Consider the following 23,218-nt stretch of genomic DNA (forward strand, 5'->3'; position numbering starts at 1 on the left):
ATGCAAACATGTACGCCGGGAAACTCACTGCCTATCAAGACAGAGAACGTTTCCCTTGCTCCAGAAATGCCCTTTGCCAGACAATCCCCCTCCAGCCAGCGGCAGCGGTTCTGATTTTTTCACTGTAGATTAGCTTTGCTTGTCCTAGAATTTCATATAAAGGGGAGGGTCGGGCATGTGCCCCTTTGTCCCGTGCACTTTCTCTGGGCTTCGTGTCTGGGGAGCCCCCCCCCCTTTGCGCCCCGGCATTGTGTGCGTGGCCATTTCTCTTTCATGGCTGCCGGGCTGCGTGCAGATGTGCGCGTCCAGCTCCAGTTGATAGAAATTTGGATTGTTTCCAGTTTGAGCCCATTGAATACAGTTGATGTAAACCTCCATGTTCAAGTCTTTTTGTGGACATATGTTTACATTTCTCTTGTGTAAATACTTGGGACTGGAATGGCTGCATCAAAGGGGAGGTGGTTAACTTCATTAGAAACTGCCAGACCTTTTCCTGCAGTGAGTCCATCCCTTTACAGTCCTGCCAGCTGTGCTCTGCCGGCCCCAGGGCCCCGCGATCCAGCACCCTCTCAAGCCCTCCTGTCTACGTCACATCTCCCTGCTGATGAGTGACGCCGAGCGCTCTCTTTGTCCTTTGTCACCACTTTCTGTTTCCGTTAGAAGTGCCCATTTTAGTCTTTTGTCCAGTTTTTATTGGGTTTTCATTATTAAGCTGTTGTATCTCATTCTGGAGACAAATCTTTTGCAGGCAGTATTTTGTGCCAGTCTTTTCTGCCAATCTGTGGCTTGTCTATTCATTTTCTTAACAGTCTTCTGATGAGAACCTTTTTTTCTTTTATAGCTATTTCTTTCTGTATCCTAAGAAAACTCTGCCTTCCTCTGAATGTAAAGATATTCTCCATTGTTTTTGCTCAGTAGTTTATAGATTTTTGCATTTACACTTCACTCTAAGATCCACCTCAAGTTTATTTATAATACAGATAAATATGGCATCATATTTAATGTGCATATTGCATGTATACAACTCATTATGTATGTGCTTGTATTTATGATTATATGCCCATGTATGAATGAATGTGTGTGCATACATGTGTGCTATGTATGTGTATACATGCTTGTATTGTGTGTGTAGTGTGAGGTAGGGGTTGAAATAAGATTTTTTTCCTGTGGATATCTAGTTCCTTCACCATTGGTAAAGATATTTCTTGTCTGCACTGAATTGTTTTGGTGCCTTTGTCAAAAATCAATTGACAGGGCCTCCCTGGTGGCACAGGGGGTTAAGCACAGCACTATGAAGCTGTCTGCAGCCTCTGCAGCATGAGATGGATCCTTGGCCGGCCAGGGAGCTGTCCACATGGCACACAGACCTCTCCTGTCTCACTGGTTGCTCCCCTCAGCAGTGTATTTCAGTCAGTCTGCCTGTTCTGTTCCCCACTCTGATGAATCCTCTTAGCCCCCTGCACCTCTGGCCTATACCTCAGTTCTTGTATGCATAAATAAATCTTAAAAAAAAATCAATTAACACACAGTTAAGTATGAGTCCTCTGGCTTAGTTTTTCTTTTCAGTGTTGTTTTGGCTCTTCTAGGGCCTCTGGTTATCCATATGTGCCAGTTGTCAACTTGGGGTCCTTCAGATCCTAAGTTCACCCTTAAGCACCACTCTGTGATGCCTGAGCTAGACGCAGAAGCCTCTCTCCTTGCAGGGACATGCCCCTAGGGTGCTCTGGAGGGACACCGCAGTAGCAGAAGCCTTTCCTTCCTGGCTTCTTTTGCTGTGCTTTGCTGTCTGTCCCTTGTCCCTGTGCGGCGCACGTGGGTAGGACATGCACTGGCTGTGTGTCCAGAGCAGAGTCCCACCATGACCAGGCCTGGCTCGGGCCTGGTGACCACCTTCTGGCATTCTTACCAGTGTAGACATCACACGCGGCAATCTTCCTGTGTCAGCAGCACCCCACTGTCTACGCAGCCCCCACCCACAGCTCAGCTGAGCCTGAGACCTTTGCCCAGAGCCCTTCGGACAAAGCAGAGCAGCACCAGGTCTCCTGACTCCTTTGCTTGCCCGGGCTGGGAAGGGGTGTTCTGCCTGGGACCATGGGCCGGCCCTGACCCTGCTAACCCAACGAGATTTCTGTTCTCCACCAAAGCTGCAACTAGGCTTTCTCCAGTGTGGTCCGCAGCCCCAGCGTGGGGAGGGACCCTCTAAATTCGTCCATCTTGAAACACTGCTCTCTAATAAGTTCCCTCTCTCACCAAACTCATCATTCATTTGGGAATGACATAGTTTAGGCAAGTGACATTTATGAGTACACGAGGGTGTGACTGTATTTTGAAGGAGCTGGAAGCTCCATCCCCCTGCCTGTGATGTACAAAGCCATAGATTTAAAGCCAGAGCAGGCTCTGATGAAGCCATGCAAGAACTGGACGCCTGCGGACAAATCCACCTCCAGCCCCCACGCGCAGCCAAGGCGCCAGCGGGAGGCCTCAGCAGTGGGGACCTAGATGTGTTGTCTCCACGGTATAGTCTTCAGAAGTCAGGAAAATGACTCAGGCTCAGCGTTTGCTCTCCATGCGGAGATAGCGCCAGTATTTCTTTAGGTCAAGATAACTTAGGAAATCAAAAAATCTAAACCTGTACATGAAAGCCAGAAGCCCCTTATCAAGAATACTGAATGTTTGCATCCATGACTCCCTGTCCCCTCCCTCTCCTACCTCTATCCCACTCGGTAACACGGTCTCGAAACCAAAACTTGTGATAATTGGGAGTAAACAGGCTGTTTCTCAGGTTCGAGTCCTCGCCTAGGTTATCCCATAACCTCGTGGTCTTAGAGACTTTCCTTCCGTTGACAAGCGTCAGAAGAGCATGCTTGGGCCAGGTGTCCAGGTACCTATCCTGACGCTGTCTTTTGGCAGGTCTTGGGAACGTTTTATAACCTCTGTCCTCGGGGCCCTCCTCTGTTGGACGGGCGAGAGGATACTCTGGAGGGGGCAAGGAGAACGAGCAGGTGAAACAGGCCAGCACTCAGGCCGCTGCGCGGAGCTGCTCTGCTCCTGCTGGAGCTGCTGTGACTGTTACCGTCCTCTTGTCCCGAATCGGGTCATAAGCTTATGGAAGACAGCGCGGTGTAATCCTGGCTCTCTGCTAGCCCCGGGCTGAGCGTCTTGCTACCTGGCCTAGCAGACCTGTGGTAGGCATGACGGCTAACCCAGCTCCTGAGGGGTGTCCTGTTTCCTGCAGAAAGAAGAAGTGAGGCAGAAGCACATTCGTCTGCACATGGAAGGGGCGCTGACGGCTCGGGACAAGGTCGGGGTGCAGGATTTTGTGCTGCTGGACCCGCACACCAGTGAATCTGCTTTTCTGGAAAATCTCCGCAAGCGTTTCAGCGAGAACCTCATCTATGTAATGGAACGCGTGTCTCGGCTGTTTTCCCACAGTGGCGGCTCCCTCCCTGCTTTCACGGCTTTGATCTGCAGAACTGTCACTCTGTTAGTGGGGGAGGGGTGGGCTCAGCTGTACTTTAGTTACAGGGCAGGGTGAGGGGCACCCCAGAACCCCCAAACATGCCTGCTTTAAATAGGTTCTGCCATCGCGTCAAGACAAAATATACTCCAGTGCATAAGATCTTCAATGGGCAGGAACTTTAATACAATTGTGTGCAACAAAGAGAAGACAAAGAACATAGTTTCCAAATCAAGCCCCCGAAGTTACCCGGCCCCTTGTGGGTAAAAGCCCAGCCAACAGGGTTGACCCAAAGCAGGGCCCCTGAGGCCCCAAATCCAAGGCACCCTCTGGTAGGGACCCATAGAAAAAGGGCAGAAGGGGCCCGTAAAGTACGTCAGGGACAGAAGGAGCAAAATCAAAACCAAGATAAAAGCTGCCATTGTTAACCTCCCCCGGGTCTCCCACCCACGTCTGTGTCACCCAGTCCAGGACCAAGATGCAAGAGCAGCTTCTTCACATGTCTCTCTGCGCCACGTGCCTCCTCCAGTCTCCTTCTGGCTCCCCATCCTGCCTCCTTCCTTCCCCAGGCTCCTCCCCAGCTTTTCCTTTCCCTGCTTAGCCCCACCCTTCCTTGGGTGGGGCGGGGAACCTAGAAGCTCCCCTTTCCTGGGGACCACCCTGTCACACCTTGAGCCTTGGTGTGGAGGTCTTCCTACTGCTGGGGACAGACACCAGCTTGAACAGGTCAAAGCCCCAAAAGAATTGTACTGACCTATATAACTTCAGTGCCCAGAAATAGACCCAGGTCTTAGAGGATGTCTTGAGAGCTCGTTTCCATCTCTCTGCCTTTTTTTTTTCTTTTTCCTTTTCGGTATTCTCTCCATGGAGGCCAGATGGCCGCCAGCAGAAGCAGGCTGACGTGTTAGCCCTTAGAGTTGCTGCTGAGGAGAAAGCAAGACTTCCCAGAAACCTAGGTTGGCTCTGAGTGCCTGATCTTGGGTCATGCGCCCATCTCTGAACCAATCCTCACGGCTCAGAACCGGGAGTATTCTGACCCAAGCCCTCTCCTGGAAGTGAGGGGTTAGCTCAGTTGTCCCCCGGGGCCATTTGAACTGAGACCTGGAGAGAAGGTTCCCATGTTCTTGATGAGGTGTTATTAAAATTACCTATCATTTAATTGAGATTTTACTAACTTTGCTAAGGGTAAATCAGAACATCTGAAGCCGTGAAAAAATATTTGTCTCATAGCCGTTTGCTTATAACAGGGCCTGTGACTGGATGTTGAAACTAAGGTGATCAGAAGAAGTAAGCAGGGTGCTTCACTGGGTATATAGTTTTAATTATGGAAAGGAATTTTACATGTAAAACCTAAAAAAAGAAATGCCAGTAGCGGGAGCATTTGCTCAGTTGAGGTCGCTGGTCCTTAGACTTGCCCTGCTTTCACCTAGTGGCCAGAGAGACCTTTGCAAAACATAAATCAGATCATGTACTTCCCTGTGAAGCCATCTTCTGGAACAGTTTAGGGCAGGTGTCTAAGTCAGTAAGGAGAGTGGTGCCCCGCCATGCATTGCCTTTGGAATAAAGTCCGATTCCTCATGCCCTGTGTGATCTGAACCAGCTCTCATGCCTTATCTAACCACTTCCATTCTCCCCTCTGGCCCCCAGAGTAGCCAGCCTGCCACACCTGCCCCTTCATCCTTCCCAGTGACTTATTTTTGTGACTGGTTCCTCATTCTTCAAGTCTCAGCTTGGATGTCGCTGCCTTCCCACCAGCTCAGGCGGCCTCCTTATTAGTCCTCTCTCTCTCATTAGTCTATTCACCACATGTCTCTAGCACATACCTCTAATTGCAGGAATCTCGATCCCTTGGTTGTCTGTCTGTCTCACTCCCGCCCCGCCCCATGTGAGCACCACAGGAGCAGAGACCCCCCCTGTTTCATGTCTCATGTTATACCCCAACATTGAACGGTCATTCACTGTGATGGTCTTTCACCGCAGCCATCTGCAGCCTGGAATTCCTCACTGTGCCTTGGTTCATTCCTCCAGACGTATATCGGGACTCTCCTTGTATCCGTGAATCCATACCAGGAGCTGGGCATCTACACTGTGAGCCAGATGGAACTTTATCAAGGGGTCAATTTCTTTGAACTGCCACCGCATGTGTAAGTAGCACCCATCAGGTCAGTTACAGGAGTATCTGTCTCCTCCCCCGCCTCCTTACTGCCCCCCCAAACTCCCCCATCCGCTCATTCTTCTGTCCGAGTCCTGGATGCATGCACGTAAGGTTCTACATCTCACTTAGGCTGCCACTCTCTTGTGAAATATATCATTCAAAACCATAGAATATTCTAGCAGATCATCCCCAAATCTCAGCTTAAATGTGATAAAAGGTGAAATCCTTGTGTAACTGCTGGGAACTCCAAGTGTGGCGGTCCAGGGGTCTTCTCTGAGAAGCAGGTTGCTATAGTGCCATCTGCTGGTGCCTGCATGTCATGGTCGCTGGGGGGAAGGCCCGTCAGTAGAAACTTAGCGGGGTTGCAGAATCATTCCTAAGATGAGCAATTTCCTGCCTATTCTCTAGGAGAGTCAGGTGCCCATGAAGTTCTCAGGTGTCTCTTTGGTTGACTTCAGAACTAGTATTTAGGTTTCTCTCTTTGTTCTGGTCACGTAGCTATTTCATCTTCCAAGGCATTAATCTTTCTGAATCGCCAGCACCAGTGATGGCTGAAATGGCCAGCTTTCCAACTCTACCATGTGCTAAGGTTTTATGGGGAGATCATCATTCTTCAGTTTTTTATCTTAGCACAAAAGATGTTGAAATAGTCTTCCCTCTTGTTCTAAAGATAACATAGCAGCTTAAAAATCCTTCTGACTTTGTCTCTTACTCTTAGCACTGTAGGTTTTAAGAAGAAAAAACATGAGCTCTTATTATGTCCACTGAATTATTTAAGATTTAGACATGATGTTAGTTCTACCTACAGTTAATAGACCATCTCTTTGGTATGTACCTTGGTATTTGGCTTACTCTTAACAGAAAGGTTTATTAATTTAAGTAAAGTTTGGTAAAATGGAAGAATATTCCTAGGACTGCCCCGTTTTCCAACTCTTCCATTGTTTGAGTTTTGCTGTCTTGGTACAATTTGTGTGTGATCAGTCCATGGGTCACGGAGGAGTTTGCTATCTGTGTGACCTTGCTGTCCCTGGTGGCTTCCAGGAGGGGTGTCTTTGTCCCTCTGAGCTGGCGGGCAGCACTGCCGAGGGAAGCAGCACTCAGGCCAACTCCCACTCCTGTCCACCCCCAGCTACGCCATAGCCGACAATGCTTACCGCATGATGTGTTCTGAGCTAAATAACCACTTCATCCTCATTTCTGGAGAGAGCGGGGCAGGGAAAACGGAGGCGTCCAAGAAGATTCTCCAGTATTTTGCAGTGACCTGTCCAATGACCGAGTCGCTGCAAATAGCCCGGGACAGACTGCTGCTCTCCAATCCAGTGCTGGAGGTAAGGTGCCTGTGAGGATTTACAGAGAAGGGAGTGCCAGGGAGGTCACTAAGTAAGAAGAGTCTTCTGTATGGGAAGGTCAGTCAAAATGGGCAGGTCACGGTCTCGGCGTTAAAAAGAAGGGTCCCTTGGTAGTACTGTGGTTAAGGACATAGCCTTGAAGTTCATTTGACTTGGATGCTAATACACCAGCAGGCTTTAGCAAATTACTCCAAATATCAGAACACAAACCCCATCTAAGGAATGGTCTGTTCATAGTACTTCTCTCTTATGAGGTTTTTGAGGTATAAATGAGAAGAGTGTGCAAAAAAGCACACAGCAGAGTTAGGACTAAAATAATACTCTGATTATTAATTTTTTTTAAGATTTAAAAATTTTTTTTTAATTTATACAAGTGCTGGGGTACAGGCCAGATGCGTGGGAGGGTGAGAGGATTCACCAGAGACAGAGCGGGGAACAGAATAGGCAGACTGATGAAACCCACTGCTGAGGAGAGCAGCAGGCGAGACAGGAGAGGTCTGCTGCGCCATGTGGGATTCTCACCCACCGGCCGGGATTGAACCCATGCTGCAGAGGCTGAGAACAGCTTCACAGTGCGGCGCTCAACAGCCTGCACCACCAGGGAGGCCCTGATTATTAATATTTTATATTAAAATCATGTTGATTTTTTTCTACTATTGTAATTCACTGACTACTCATTGATTTTTTTTTAAAGATTTATTTATTTTGTAGAAGAACTGGGGTATAGGCCAGACGTGCGGCGGGGCTGGTAGGGGGTGAGAGGCTTCACCAGAGACAGAGTGGGGAGCATTCTGTTTAGATAGATATATTGAAATACACTGCTGAGGGGAGCAGCAGGTGAGTCAGGAGAGGTCTGTTGCACCATAGATGGGTCAGCTCCCTGGCTGGGAATCGAACTCAGGCCGTAGTGGTGATAGTGCTGAGACTTAACCTCTAGGCCACCAGGGAGGCCCTGCTGGTTGATTTTAAACAAGTAATTTTCTTCTGTGTTTTCATTATCTTCTCTGTAAAAAAAAAAGATGCTGTTTATGGTTGCAGGAATTTTCCCAGTAAATTTTTGGGCTGAATAACTTACCTCCGATACATATAACAAGGGGTCTGTCTGCTTGCATGCTTCCTATTCTGAAACTGTATTTCTATTATGCCAAAAAAGAAGGGGTGTTGTCAGCTCTACCTTCTAGAGCAGTAAGAGCTCGGGTCCTGTATTCCTCTGTTAGGCCATTTCTAACCTATTCTTAGATTGGATTCTAGGGAGAAGATATTTTTCCTTTTTCTCTGGGTCCAAGCATAGTATTTGGCATCGAATCTTTTAGTGATTCCTTCTTAGAAGATAAATTATGTCTTTCATTTTGGTTCCGCCTTCCTCCTCCATTTTCATCATAAGCATGCTATTTGGGGTCGGGCACGTGATAAGCACGGTGAGCTTCAATGACAATTTGGTTCAGTGTCTCCCCCTCCCCCCACTTTGTATTCCAAGGCTTTTGGAAATGCCAAAACTCTCCGGAATGACAACTCCAGCAGATTTGGAAAATACATGGACATACAGTTTGACTTTAAGGTACATCGAAGTTCCTGTTACTGGTTTATGGGGAATCTCTCAACTAGACAGCAACAAAAACCCGGCCCAGGGCACCTTAAGGGAGAAGGGGCATTTATTGGCTCAAATAGTTGCAAAAATCCAGAATTGGTGCTTGTTTTAGGAAATAAAAATATAGGCTTTTGTACTTTAGAGTTGGGCAGAATTGGGGAGTGAGCCAATGCCAGGTGTTGCTGAAGATGGGGACCACTAGGGACTCTTCCCTGCTGCTGGGGTGGTGCACATCCGTTCCACCTATTTGGAAAACAGCACATTATCTTGTGGAGCTGAAATCCCATACTCTGTGGTAGAGCCAGTCCACTCTGGATGTATTCTCAGCAGCAAGTTATGATAATTATTGACAGTTCCAGTTGCTTCACACCTTTGCCAATGTGTAGTATTGGTGACCCTTTACATTTTGCTACTGAAAACTAGTTCAGCTGTTCTGTGGGGCACAGGAGTTTCTCACTGTATTTTAAGTTTCTGTCTCCCTGACTGGTGATGAGGGTTTGTTAATTGGCCCCTTTGCACATTTTTAATAGGGCTGTTCATTTTTTTAAGATTTAATTACCCATACAAGAGCTAGGGTTCAGGCCAGAGGTGTGGGGGGTGGGAGAATTTACCAGAGACAGAGCGGGGAACAGAAAAGGCAGACTGACCAAAACGCACTGCTGAGGGGAGCAGCGGGCGAGACAGGAGAGGTCTGTTGCACCATGTGGGAATCTCCCTGGCCAGCCGGGGATTGAACTCGTGCTGCAGAGGCTGTGGATTGCTTCAAGTGTGGTGCTTAACCCCTTGTGCCACCAGGGAGGCCCTGTTTTTTTTTTTTGTTTTTGTTTTTTTTTCTTAATGATTTACAAGTATTCTATATATGTTTTGGAAAACAAAACTTTTTTTTTCTTTTTTAAAGATTGATTTATTTTTATACAAGAGCTGGGGTACAGGCCAGAGGCACCGGAGGGTGAGAGGATTCACCAGAGACAGAGTGGGGAACAGATCAGGCAGACGGACCAAAGACATTGCTGAGGGGAGCAGCGGGTAAGGCAGGGGAGATCTGCTGTGCCATGTGGGAATCTCCCTGGCCGGTTGGGAATCGAACCCGTGCTGCAGAGGCTGCAGACAGCTTCACAGCACTGCGCTCAACCCGCTGCGCCACCAGGGAGGCCCCAAAATCTTTTTTGAATATGTTCTTTAAAGAATAAGACAGCATAATATTAGTGCAAAATATAGAAACAGGCCTATAGAACTGAATGGAGTCCAGAAAGAACACCACGTATATGGCAAGAGCTGGTGATTAGTAGCAATAGGATTGTCTTTCTAATAGTGCTGAACTACTAGAAATTCATATGGATAACCACCCCCCACACTCCTTATACAAAAATTAGATCAAGATAGAACATTAAATAGAGATTGGTAAAACCAGCAAGCTTCTAGATGAAACCCTAGAAAACATCTTTGTTACCTTAGTGTGGACCGAGATCTTTTTAAGAAGAATCCAGAAAACAATGATAGAAGACTGATAGATAGGACTTCATTCAGATTCATAATCGGCTCACTGGACTACACTAGTAAGGGAGTGATTCGATTATTGTTGCCATCGCTGCATTTTTTGTTCTGCTAAGGGCATCCCAGTCGGCGGGCACATCATCAGTTACTTGATAGAAAAGTCTCGAGTTGTCTATCAAAACCAGGGCGAGCGGAACTTCCACATCTTCTACCAGCTGCTAGAGGGCGGCGAGGAAGAGCTGCTCACTTACCTGGGACTTGAGCGAGACCCCCAGCTCTACAGATACCTCTCACAGGTTGGAAGCGTCTGGCTTTGAGGGCCCTTTGGCTAGAGAGGGGAGAACCCAGGAATGCTTGGTGGGGCCTGCTATAGCATGTTCAAGAATTTTCTCATTATCATCCTGGAGGTATCCTACTGATTTCTTGAAACTTAACACAAGCAACCTACCCCCTCCTTTCTGTGATTCTCAGCCCTTGCTGATATTTGAATCACCCAAGGAGCTTTAGAAATATGCAAATGCCTGGCCTCCACCTTCTAGAGATTCAGATTATATTGGCCTGGGGTGGGACCTGGGCATCAGGGTTGTTTTAAACCTTGTGATCAAATGTAAATCAATGAATCCCTGTGTGATTCTCACATACCAAGCATCTTCAATTTACATAGCAAAAATAGCAAGAAAAAGCTATTTTTAAAAACACACATGGAGATATGTACCACCACCCACTCATGAAGAGACGCATCTTCCCAGAACAGAGAGAAAATTCTAAATAAGTCTGAAAAAAGCAGCAGTTGCCAAATCACCATATGCTACAACGCATAGAGTAAGACCTATATTCCCCCTCGATCCAGAGCATTATAAAGCTCGTTCGCACGTGCTTCTAGGGAAAACCTGGTCTAGGAACGGGCTGACACTCCTCAATGTCCCCCCTACAAATGCCATTAAGAGACCCACTGCTGTGCCAGCAGGGTCTTCGTGCCAAAGAGTCCTCTATTAATGACAAGAATGACTGGAAAACTGTGTGCAACGCCTTCGCTGTCATCGATTTCACTGAAGATGACCTGGAGGTTTGGACCCTGAGGGCGGGGACTGTCTGGGATTGAAGGTCTTGATCCTGTTTCTTGGTGACGGCACAGCGGGGGTTGCCAGGGGCTGCAGATAAAAATACAGGAAGCCAGTTACACTGGAATATCAGATAAACAGTGACCACATTTTTTCATTTTTTTCATAATTAGGGCCCAACGTTGCATGGGATGAACTTTGACTAAAAACTTAGTTGTTGAATATTGGAAATATCAACATTCATTGGGGATGCTGTGTTTTCCTGGCAGCCCTACATTTTTTCAGTGTTGTATGAAAGGAGAGGTCATGTTCTCAAGTCCCACCTCAAAGATAGACTCTCCCAGGTGATCCTCATAGAATTACCTTTGTATACACCTCTTCAGAACAAACTGTAGGTCTTATAAACCTTTTTTGCCTTTTTGATAAACTGTTGATTTTCCAAGGACCAGAATATGATTACATATCTATATAATGTTATATATCTGCTCTATATTATATACAGTCTGTGTGTATATGCACATACACTCACAGACATACAAACATATGGGATATATTGATTTCCCAAGGACCATATGAATATATAACATAATATACATAACATGTGTGTATGTATGTATTTATACTGATATAATCACACACACACACACACACATATATCTGGGACTATGGCATTTGCAACTATGGGTGGGTGGAGACAATATTAACATAGAAATGTCCTGTGCTGGAGATTGAGTGAGGCCTCTTTCTCCCCCTCACTTCATATCTGAAGTGGCTGATTTCTGGGGACAGAGGCAAGTTGGTTCTGTGAGTCGAGGGCTAGAATTCTAGAGGCCTTGTCTGATGACATTTACCGATTGGGGGGTCACCATCTTCTCTCCCTGTCCTCCCTGCTTCCGACATTCCTAGAATCTCTTTGGAATTATTGCCAGTGTCCTACACCTGGGCAACATTTGCTTGGAGGAGAACCCCCAAGGCTGTGCCAACATCCCACACACCCACGAGATCAAGTGGATCGCCAAGGTGATGCTGTACTTGGAAGCATGCAGGGGAGGCTGGGGGCCCTTTGGGAGGTGGAGGAGCTGGGCGGCTGGATGATCTCATCCAAAAGGCTCACGCCAGGTTCTTTCAGATGATACTGGTTAGGAGTTTAAAGAGTGTGGGGTTTGACAAGGGACTGGGTAAAATCCAGTGGATCCCAAAACCTACTATGGTCTACTTTGTATTAAAGGACAATTATCAGATAATCCTTGGTCCAGACACTCTGCAAACTTTAAGTTAGCAAGTAAAATTCAGTCACTAAATTTTGGTGTCCATTTCTGCAGCTCCTGGGGGTCCAACCATCAGTCCTTCTGGAAGCTCTCACCCATAGAAAGATTGAAGCCAAAACTGAAGAGGTAAAAATGCACCTGCCTTCCCTGCTGCTGCTGCCTTCCTGGGACAACAGCAGGATGGAGACCAAACCCCTCCAAAGGCCCATCAGGTCCTGCCAGACTCTCCTGTCTCATCTTCCCAATCCCCACCATCACACCATCACTGGCTCTCCATTCTCAGGCTTGCCATACCTTCCCCCCACCCCCCCACCCCAGGGCTCTTTACATAAGCTGTTCCCTTTGCTGAAACACTGTTCCCTATGCTGCTTCTAGTTAAGTGCTCATCCTATAGTTCCCAGGAGTCATATCCTCAAGGAGCCTTCCCTGATCACCCCACATGTACCCTGAAGCATCACATGTACCACCTTACAGCACCTGTGACTCGGCTCACAGCTTGACTCCCTGGTGTGACTCAATGCATTTCGCACACACATGCACAACTGTGAGCTCACCAAGGTTGGAACTGGTTATCTTGATCAGGGTGGAATCTCAGTCTCAGCACAGTGACACGGCGTGAGCACTCAAGGAGTAACTCTGCATAGATGGGCAAAAGCAGAGGTAGCCTCTTCCCCCAGCCCAGGTCCTTCACCAGTCACCATGACTGGCTGGTCTGAAAACTCAGCCTTTGCCTCAATACACACCTGTCCTCCCCAGGTGATATGCCCGCTGACGCTGGAGCTCTCTGTCTACGCTAGAGACGCCATGGCGAAGGCAGTTTATGAACGAACATTTACTTGGCTGGTCAACAAAATCAACTCCTCCTTAGTGAACAAGGTTAGTCTGCGCATTTGGGGTGACTTGCCCCCACCCTTGGGGTAATGTTTTGTGATCAACGTTGTCATTCCCAAGAATTGTGTGAGAATTGACAGCAGGCTCCTGATGGGCAGGGATGGTGCCTTTCCGTGTTGACATTTCTGGTGTCTGGCACACAGTAGGCTCACAAAATGCACGCTGAGTGATTTTTGCAGTGTGTGGATGCACAGCATTTGAAATATGCCAGATGGCCTTCAGTGTACAGAGAAATTTTTAAGAGTAGTATATTTTAATGTGTGTTAGAACAGAGATCACCACTCCTGCAAACTCTTCCTAATTTATGTTTCCTTTTTAAGTGGAATTTTTTAATTAAAAAGGGGATTGACTCAATGACAAATTAAGGCTGTGAAGGCCCCGGGGCGTGTGGATGGATGACACTCATGAAGGTGGGATGCAACGCACAGAATTGGGAGGCGTGGACTAAGGACACTCACAGACGATATCCAGCTGTGTCCCTTTGTGAAAAGCATGTCCTCTTAAGACTGCCCTGCCTGAGCATGCTTGGCTCCCAGTTGCGATGATCTCTGTGCTCCCACCCTCTTGCCTGGATAAGTGTCTCCTATATCTCCTTGATTGTCTGGAGTCGATCAGGATGCCCCCCCCTCATTTATGTGGCTAGGGAGGCTGAGGTCTGAAGCAAGGAAGTGAATCAGAAGGGACCAGTCTCTCCACTCAGGTGCTGGGTGTGGTTGCTGGCAGAGGGTCTGGCCAGGCTGCAGGGAGGAGCCGGCTGGAGAAATTGTTTCCACCCTAAGGTTCTTCTGTGAGCCATTGTTGGAAAGGGAGAAGCCATGAGTTTTATAGCCAACTTCCAGCTCTGGGGACGGCCGCTGAGTTTGGAGTGTCACAGAGCAAAGACCAATCAGTTAATGGTATGTTGTTTTGACTAGGACTTCACGAAGAAAACCGTGATTGGGTTGCTGGATATCTATGGGTTCGAAGTCTTCGACAAGAATGGGTGCGTTTGTCACTACCACCTGCCCTTCATTCGTCTTTCAGATCTCAGTCTGGTTTCAGGCATCTCTGGTGTTACTGGAATTGCCTTTCACATCCCCAGAAATCCCCCAGATTGGCAACCCCAAATTTACAGGCTATTCTAGAAGTGGACTAGCTACAACAATGCAAGTGTCTTTTAACTTGACATTATGAGCTATTTAGGAGATGGTTTGATTAACAAGGACTTTGCTTCTTTATTAAAAAGCATTTTTAAAAACAAGCAGAAGCACAGTTTAAACATCAGTTGACTTTTGTAGCTTTAGTTATTTAAATTTTTTGCATCTCTTAAATGGTCCACTATGGAAAACCATGTGGATGTTCCTCAAATTACTAAAAAATGCATCTACCATATGACCCAGCGATCCCACTCCTAAGAATATACCCAAAAACATTAATTCGAAAGGACACTTGCACTCCCATGTTTATTGCAGCACTATTTACAGTAGCTAAGCTATGGAAACAAACTAAGTGCCCCAAAACAGAAGACAGGATCAAGATGTGGAATACTACTCAGCAATCAAAAAAAGATAAACTCTTGCCATTCACAGCAACATGGATGGAGCTGGAAGGGATTATGCTCAGCGAAATAAGTCAGAAGGAAAAAAAGAAAAATACTGGATTGTTTCACTTACAGGAGGAATCTAGGGAAACCAAACAAAGGGTCAAACAACAAAACTGGCAGGCAAACTGGAGCTCTGAGGCATACAGCGGGGGAGGGGCGGGAGAGGGATCAAAACAGGGGAGGGACGAGCACAAGGGACTATGGTGATGGTGCCCGGGTGCTGAGGTGGTGGGAGATTTGTGAGGATTTATTCATTTATTGCACACACATGAATAACAATGTAAGGAAAAATAAGTCTTTCCTATCTCTAGTTTTGAACAGTTCTGTATAAATTACTGCAATGAGAAACTCCAGCAACTGTTAATAGAGAGGACTCTGAAAGCAGAGCAGGCAGAATATGAAATGGAAGGCATCGAGGTAAACATTTTGATGCTTTATCCTCTGACTTCATTTTTTTTCCTCCTCTGATTTCTTCATCTATCATGAAACACTTACCCGAGAAATATTTCATTGGAGAATTTTCCTTATTAGTACTAGAATTATTTTTAGCTCCTTGCCTGCTTATTGCCTTATTGATATTCAGAAAGTATTTTTGTAATGTTGGATATGAAAATCAGATTTGGAAAAAAAAAAAGGCTTTTGGAAAATCCGTTTTCAAAAAAGCTGCTTTGTGCGCACATAAGCCCTTCTTGGAGAACCTTCCTCTGTCGTTTCAGTGGGAGCCGATCCAGTACTTCAACAACAAGATCATCTGTGACTTGGTGGAGGAGAGACACAAAGGCATCATTTCCATTCTGGTGAGAAAACTGAGGGTGCCCCGGCGCCTCCACCCCCCCCCCCCAAGCTTCCCAGGAGCACGGGAGCCGCCAGGGGACGCGGGGGTGCAGGCTGGGCTGGCTTGCTGCCTCTTTCCTGAGCTTCCCCTTCCGTGTTGGCACACAGGCCCAGTCACAGCCCGCGGGGCGAGCAAGGACAGGCCTTGGAAAGCGTGTCTGTCGAAGGACAAGCCACCCCGGGAGACCTGCGCCACGGGTGGCCATGGGGGGTGGCCATAGGGGGTGGCCGTGGAGAGGGGCGGCTTTCTGGCCCAGCGCTGAGCAGGAAGCCCAAAAAACTGAAGGGAAGTTTGATAAGAGCATCCATGCATCCTGAGTTGAGTCTCCCTGTGATCTTTTGAACCATTTCAACTTCTCAGAACCTCAGTGCCTTCCAATCCACAATCATTCCAATCCGAGCCTCAGATTTAAAAATAAATTTGAAGGCAAATGAGAAATTTGCCTTGCTCTTCCTTTGGGATGATCCGTACCACAGTTGGCCTCTCCTTTAATGTAAATCACTGGTCCTCTTCCTCCTCCTGCGGCCACCCCCCCATGCTGTGTGAACCCCCATATTCTAGAGCATGGTGGGGACACTAGTGAATGCTAATTGCTGGGAAGAACGTGGGCACCACCCAGATTCAAATTCTAGCCCCAGTGCTGTCTCACCCAGTGCTGTCCTGCCTTCCGTGCTGTCTTAACCTCTCTGGGCGCCAACTTCACGGACTTTGAATGGGACTTTGAGTGGAAAGGTCAGATTCGGTGGGATAACACGCAGAGGGCTTAGGACTCAGCCTGGTGCAGGCAGCCGTTCAGCTTCTGTTCATTCAACAAATAGTTAGCAAGCACCTACTTCATGCCAAGACCAGACCCCACGCTTTCAGGCACAACAGTGAACAAAATAGAACAAAACCCTGCTCTGAGGCTTTAAATCCTAGCATGGAGTGACAGCAGGCAGGTTAGTAGGCAAAATAGAGAGAGAACGGGAGGAAAAAGCAGGACAGACTAGATGTGCTGGGGGGGTGGGGTGTGGGGGTGTATCAGTTTGCCACAGGGATGTCAGGAAATGACCCTCTGAGAAGGTGCCATTTGAGCAAAGATTTAAAGGAGGTGGGGGCAGGCGTGGAGCACGGGGTGTGCACAGCCAGTGTGCCTATGGACCGCTAAACAAGCGTTTTAAAATCCTTTGGTAATTAATTCTTGTTTCCGTTTGCTTTCCCATGATGGAGTCAGAAAGCACAGACATGCTATTCACAAGAGTCGCCTCACCAACCTTCACCTGGGTCTTTTGTTGTTGTTTTAGTAAAAGCTACCAGGTCAATTCATCCTTCATTTTTTTTTTTTAAGGCTGTCAAATACATTGAAAAGTGAAAATAGGAAATAGACACAGCTTGGTAGGGTAGAAGTTTAGCCCCAACTGGTAGCATAGCTTTTTTTCCAGGGGGGGCTTTGAGCCAAGTAGAAGAGGATTTTTTTTCTTTTCTTTCTTTCTTTCTTTTTTTTTTTTTTTTGATAACAGTTTACAATACTGTGCAGGCTCCAAATTACACCTTCTCATCACACCTGCCACCCAGTGTGCAGTCACCACCCACCACCAGCTGGCCAAAGGAGCCACGTATTTTGTTTTTTATTTTAAAGATTTATTTATTTATTTATACATGCACTGGGTACAGTCAGAAGCGCGGGAGGGTGAGAGAATTCACCAGAGCCAGAGCGGGGAGCAGAGCAGGCAGAAGGACCGAAGCACACTGCTGAGGGGAGCAGCGGGCGGCAGGAGAGGTCTGCGCACCATGTGGGACCCTCCTCCGGTGGCCGGGGAGCAGCCGGGGATCGAACCGGTGCCGCAGAGGCTGTGGGCAGCTTCGCAACCCAGCGCTCAACCGCTGCACCACCAGGGGAGGCCCAGGAGCCATGTTTTTGACCAACAACGACTAGTTCAGAGAAAACAAGGTGGAATATTTAAACTCATCGTGGAAACTGGGGGGTGTCTTTGGGAAGACTTTGGAAATACGGGTCAAGTGGTAGAACTTTTCACAGAAAAAGTGTTGACTTTTCACAGAATTTCCAGTTTCTGTGAGAAACAGAGCACATAAAATCGATTACTTGAGCACCCCTCCCTGCACCGCTCTCCTGCCCATGTTCACACAAACTTGTGTGAAATGACAGTGTTTTAGTGTTCTAGCCTAGTACATTCTGCCAGAGCTGATGAAGCATTTAAAGTTGGAATTGGTGGAGCGCGGTGCTGTGGATTGAGGCGTCTCTTTTTCTTTCAAAGGATGAAGAATGTATCCGCCCAGGCCCTGCTACAGACTTGAGTTTCTTGGAGAAATTAGAAGAGAAAGTGGGCTCGCATGCTCACTTCCAAACGTATGTGCTTCATTTGGGTAGAGGGTATCGTCTCCTCATTTTCCTGGGGGTGGATATTGTGTAGTGTCCCCGAGAGGACAGCAGCTGCTTCCTACACAGACATCTCCTGGACTCACCGCTCACGCCCACACCTCTCCTTAGTAGAAATCAAGCTAATTCCAAGTAGAACTTTTTTTTTTTTTTTTTTTTACAATTTTGTGTCTTTATTCATTGATCACCACGTTTGGACATGTAAACATGTATGACATAGTCTCAGAATTCAGGTATCAAATACAGTGGTGTGTAGCTCTGAAGTGTACAACCTAATAAATTATCCTATTTATCTTTACTAATATAGCCACCATGCAGATCAAGATAAAGAGCACTGACAGGCATCCCAGAAAGTCAACTAGAAATTTGACTTAGTTTTTGAGAAGAGGAGGAAAGAATTTAAGAGCATATACTCTGACGTCATAAGGACCTGATTTTGAGGACTGTGAATCCTCAGAGTATATGCTCTTTTTTTTTATTTTTTTATTTTTTTATAGAGGCCTGTTTTATTTATTTGTTTGTTTGTTTTGTTTATACAAGCACTGGGTACAGTCAGAAGCGCGGGAGGGTGAGAGAATTCACCAGAGCCAGAGCGGGGAGCAGAGCAGGCAGAAGGACCGAAGCACACTGCTGAGGGGAGCAGCGGGCGGCAGGAGAGGTCTGCGCGCCATGTGGGACCCTCCTCCGGTGGCCGGGGAGCAGCCGGGGATCGAACCGGTGCCGCAGAGGCTGTGGGCAGCTTCGCCAGCAGCTTCACAAGCCAGCGCTCAACCGCTGCGCCACCGGGGAGGCCCAGAGTATATGCTCTTAAAAAAAAAAAAAAATCCTAGTCAGTGGCCTCTGACTAGACATGTGACATTGGGCCAGTAACACTCTTGCATTTGTGTTTCCCCATCTACAAAGTGGGGATACCACGATACCTACCATCCAGCACTGTGAATGACTACACGCATCACCTAGTAGCATTTCTGACCATACCAAAGACTCAATAAATGGCAGAGGCTTTATTCAACCTCTTTTAGAACATTGAAAGGGTAAGTGGAGTTGGGTAAGTACATGAAGGATGGAAACGCAAACAGTGGCATAGTCCCAAGTTGAATAACACAAAGAGCGATCTGTGAGTACATGCAATGAGGAGGGTAAAACACAACCAGATAAACAAGAGAAGACACAGGAGCACGTGCCACATAATTTCATTTCTATAAAATATAAAAACCAGGTGAAGCCACCTGTTCTGGTAGACCCTGGGTTGTGACTACAGGCTCCAGGTGAGGAATTGCTGGGCTCCCAATGATCTGTCTTGACCTGAATGCTGGTTACATGAGTGTGTTTAGTCTGCAAAAACTCACTGAGCTGTACACACTTAGGGCCTGTGTACTGTCACTATATATGCACATACATTTCAAGAAAAATTAAAAATGACCAGATTCTGAAAAATGATGTTTCTTGAAAATTTAAGTCTCTTGACATCCTAAAAATATAAGGTAGTAAAATTGTTTCTTAGTCATCAAGTAGGAAGATAAAAGCCATGACATTGCAGAAATTAATGTGTTTGTGGTTCCCATTTTTAAAATTCTTCAGTGCTTCTCTGCCTCTGGTAGATGGATCTAATTTTATTTTTTAATAGATTTTTTAAAATAGTGCATAGAGTAACTGGGGTGTAGGCCAGAGATTCAGGGGGTGATCACCAGAGACAGTAGGGAGCAGAACAGGCAGATCTACTGAAATATACTGTTAAGGGGAGCAGAGGTCGAGACAGGAGAGGTCTGCTGCACCACTGTGGGTGAGCTCCCTGCCCGGGGATCGCACTCAGGCCATCTCCGTGATAGTGCTGAGACTTAACCCCAGGCCACCAGGGAGTCCCAGGTTCTAATTTTAGACTTTGACCGACAGCTCGACAGAAATGGTGGCGAGGCTTCCTGGGAGCAACCCCTGTGGTAGCTCTCAGTGCTGCTTCCGGTGACTCATGGTCCTCAACAGCTGTCAAAGATTTCCCTCAATCTTTGCGTTTTGTTGCAGTGGATGAGTTCAGCTTGTGTCTATTTCTGTCTTGCTGTAGCCGGAAGCTGGCGGGTCCAAAGGGCCGGAAGAGAATTGGCTGGATGGAGTTCCGGCTCTTCCACTATGCAGGAGAGGTCACGTACTGCACCAAAGGTCAGCGCCTGTGGGGCACAAGTCAGAGCCATGCCCCATGTCCACTGAGGGCAGCTACACACTCACCTCAAGTGTTTCCTAGCCTCACATTTGAATGCACCATTTGAAAACTGTTATAACTTTTATCTATAACCACTTTTATCGAGGCAAATCACATGCCATGGAGTTTTCCCATTTAAACTGTGCAATTCAACCATTTTTAGTATATTCCCTTATGCAATATTCTATATATTCATATATACTATATATTGGGCTGTCAGAAAAGTCATGATGCATTTTTGCACAGAAAACAGAAAAAATACATCATGACTTTTCCGACAACCCACAGTCTGTTTAGAACATTTAGAACATCCCCTGCCTCTCCCCTCCAAAGCCCCTCTCTATTAGCTGTCATTTTCCCAGCCCCTGTCCCCCACGACCCTAGGCCAAAACTAATCTATTTTCTGCCAGTACATTTGCCTACCCTGGATGTTTTTGTAAATGGAACCACACACCGTGTGGCTGTTTGTAGCTCACGCCTCTCTCACTTAGCGTAATGCTGTCCAGCTGCACCGCGCCGGCGTCCTTTTTATTGCCAGATGAGAGTCCACTGCGTGCACAGACCACGTTTTTTTTTAACCCCTTTCATCTGTTGATGGTATTTGGGTTGCTCCCACTTTTTGGTTGCTGTGGACAGTACGACTGTGAACATGTGTTTCCACTTCTCTGAGTGCACCCCTGAGACATTTCTGGGTCCTCTGGTAACTGGACTTACCCTCTTAAGGGACTGCCACCCACTTTTCCAAAGTGAGTGTCTCCCGCCACCCCCTCCCAGCAGGCGTGAGGGTCCGTCTCTCCATGCCTTTCCCGCGCTGGCCGTGACCCATCCCTGGGTCCCAGCTGCCCTCCAAGGCTGTGAAGAGCATCTCATTGTGGTTCGATCTGTATTTCCCTGGGGGCAGATGATGTCACATAAAGACACCAGCCACTTGCCTGTCCTCCTATCGCTTCAGAAAGGTTTTTCATTGTTTTCAGGATTCTTGGAAAAAAACAATGATCTCCTTTACAGACATTTGAAAGAGGTAAGTCTGAAGGTGACTGTGTTCCTGCTGGTTCTATCACCCGTGACACTGGCCTTCTAGATTTTTCTTTTCTGTCGGGTGTGTTAGCACTGCAGCCCGTCGTGACTGGAGCAGACACTGGAGATGATCCGTAAGAGCCTCTACACAGTAAACCCCTCCCGCGTGTGGCACCCTTCTGAATCCCAGGCCTGTGCTTGCTCTGGGGTCTCGGCAAAGACCGAGATCTGGTCCCTGCTCTCCTGGGACTCACCCTTGGCAGGCATCAGAGGGAAAGCAGCTGAGAATAAATATACCCACAAACAAGTTATCCATCAGTGAGAAGGGCTGTGAAGGAAATATGGTGGAGAGAGGCAGTTTTATTTTAGGGGATCAAAGTTGCCCTGGGGAGGTCACTTTGAGCTGAAACCTGAATAAGAATGATCTTGGCCTTGGAAAGCTCAGCAGTTACTCTAGGCAGAGGCACCAACGTGTGCTACTCTGGGTAACATAGATTATTTTGAAAATACATGCACGGGAGGAGAAAAATCCAACAGTACAAAAGCTGATCTCCTTGGCCCACAGTGTCTCTGCTGAGAGCCTTCAACTGCCCTAACCAACATCCTGTGCATCCTCCCGTGTGTGTCTCCCCTTTTTCTTGTTTCTCCTTGCACAATAACAGCACCCCCTGCACTTGGAGCGCAGTTTTTTGTTTTTTTCTTCCAGGAAACAACAAAGGGAATTATTTAACAAACCAGGTGGAGCTCGTTCTTAAAGAGCCCTTTATGGGCCCTCGCCAAGAAGGCCGAGCAGTGGTGATGGAACTTACACTTTCCCTCTGCGCTCACTCGAGTGTGTCCCCCCTTCTTCTTCAAGTCCTCCCAAAGCAAATGGCCTTGGGCGTGTGCACTGGTGTGAGAGGACTTCCTGAAGCCGGAGGGGTCTCTGGGGCAGTGAACATGTGCCCGCGTCTCCCCCTGCAGGTGCTGTGCAGGTCCAAAAACCGCATCCTCAAGGAATGCTTCCTGGTGGCTGAGCTCGAAAACCGGAGACGGCCCCCGACGGTGAGTGGGGACACACGCCCTGCTGGGGTGAGACTGGGAAGGGAGCAGACGCCACGCGGGGAGTACAGTGACCTCCTGTGCTTTAAAAACCTGTTCTCCCTTTTTCTGCAAGAGTTCCCAGCGGGCTCTACTAAATAGTTACTGTCCAAGTTTAGCTACCAGCACAGTCACTTGCAGACATTCATTGAGCACCTACTGTGTGTCACGGGCTGCACAGGGCACAAGGGGTTCAGCCATAGACAAGATCTCGTGGGCTCACAACCTAGTGGGGGAGAGCGTGGGCGGTAGCGTCAAATAAGAAAAGATTCTAATAGTGTGAATGTTGTCCAGGGCGCTGGCTGGCTTGGTAATAGGGAAACAGGCAGGCGGGGGTGTGATGGGCTCAGTGGTGATGCTGGTTCCTACTGTGTGTTTTCTGAGTGCCAGAGGCATCCTGGGCAGAGGCTTGTCTAGACTCTGCTTGACCAGACTGAGCTTGGGCTTCTCAGGCCAGGATATCCCACACGGTCCCTTAATGAGCAAAGTAGTCACAACAGGCAGCCAATAGGATCATCAGTCAAGAGTTCGGGTCTGAAGGGCTGGAGTCTCCTATGCTAACCAGTACTTCTCTGTACTAGCTGGGAGCAATAGTACTACTTAGTTTGGTCATTCGTTGTCTCTCCGCCACCCCCTCCAGGTAGGAACTCAGTTTAAAAACAGTCTGAGCAGCCTTCTGGAAACTCTCATCTCTAAGGAACCTTCGTACATCCGGTGCATCAAGCCCAACGAGAGGAAAGAGCCCAGTAAGTGGCGCTTTGCTCTGAGCACTGAGCTTAGGGAAATAAGGCTGGGAAGAAAGCCAGGATGGCTGCGGGTGAGAGTCCTGAGGCTTGCTGCTGTCCTGTGTAAATGAATTGTTTTTGCTTT

At 47.5% G+C, this 23,218-nt stretch overlaps 1 protein-coding gene across 1 annotated transcript in view; it reads left to right on the forward strand.

The window, feature by feature from the left end:
* Positions 1-3,241: 3,241 nt before the first annotated feature.
* Positions 3,242-23,218, forward strand: part of MYO1H (myosin IH) — a gene marked incomplete at its 3' end in the record, with an annotated part of 33,909 nt that continues 13,932 nt past the window's right edge. The window contains exons 1-17 of the mRNA XM_084253205.1: positions 3,242-3,397; positions 5,486-5,601; positions 6,742-6,940; positions 8,439-8,519; positions 10,160-10,339; positions 11,011-11,109; positions 12,011-12,124; positions 12,427-12,498; positions 13,129-13,248; positions 14,178-14,245; positions 15,157-15,262; positions 15,562-15,642; positions 17,936-18,027; positions 20,117-20,211; positions 21,226-21,272; positions 22,232-22,312; positions 22,989-23,094. Coding sequence (XP_084109331.1) covers positions 3,272-3,397; positions 5,486-5,601; positions 6,742-6,940; positions 8,439-8,519; positions 10,160-10,339; positions 11,011-11,109; positions 12,011-12,124; positions 12,427-12,498; positions 13,129-13,248; positions 14,178-14,245; positions 15,157-15,262; positions 15,562-15,642; positions 17,936-18,027; positions 20,117-20,211; positions 21,226-21,272; positions 22,232-22,312; positions 22,989-23,094 — 1,783 coding nt within the window. The 5' untranslated portion in view covers positions 3,242-3,271. The remainder of the gene's footprint in view (positions 3,398-5,485; positions 5,602-6,741; positions 6,941-8,438; positions 8,520-10,159; positions 10,340-11,010; positions 11,110-12,010; positions 12,125-12,426; positions 12,499-13,128; positions 13,249-14,177; positions 14,246-15,156; positions 15,263-15,561; positions 15,643-17,935; positions 18,028-20,116; positions 20,212-21,225; positions 21,273-22,231; positions 22,313-22,988; positions 23,095-23,218) is intronic.

The sequence above is a fragment of the Talpa europaea genome (genome assembly GCF_964194135.1).
Source record: "Talpa europaea genome assembly, chromosome: 14".
In the NCBI taxonomy this organism is placed as follows: Eukaryota; Metazoa; Chordata; class Mammalia; order Eulipotyphla; family Talpidae; genus Talpa; species Talpa europaea.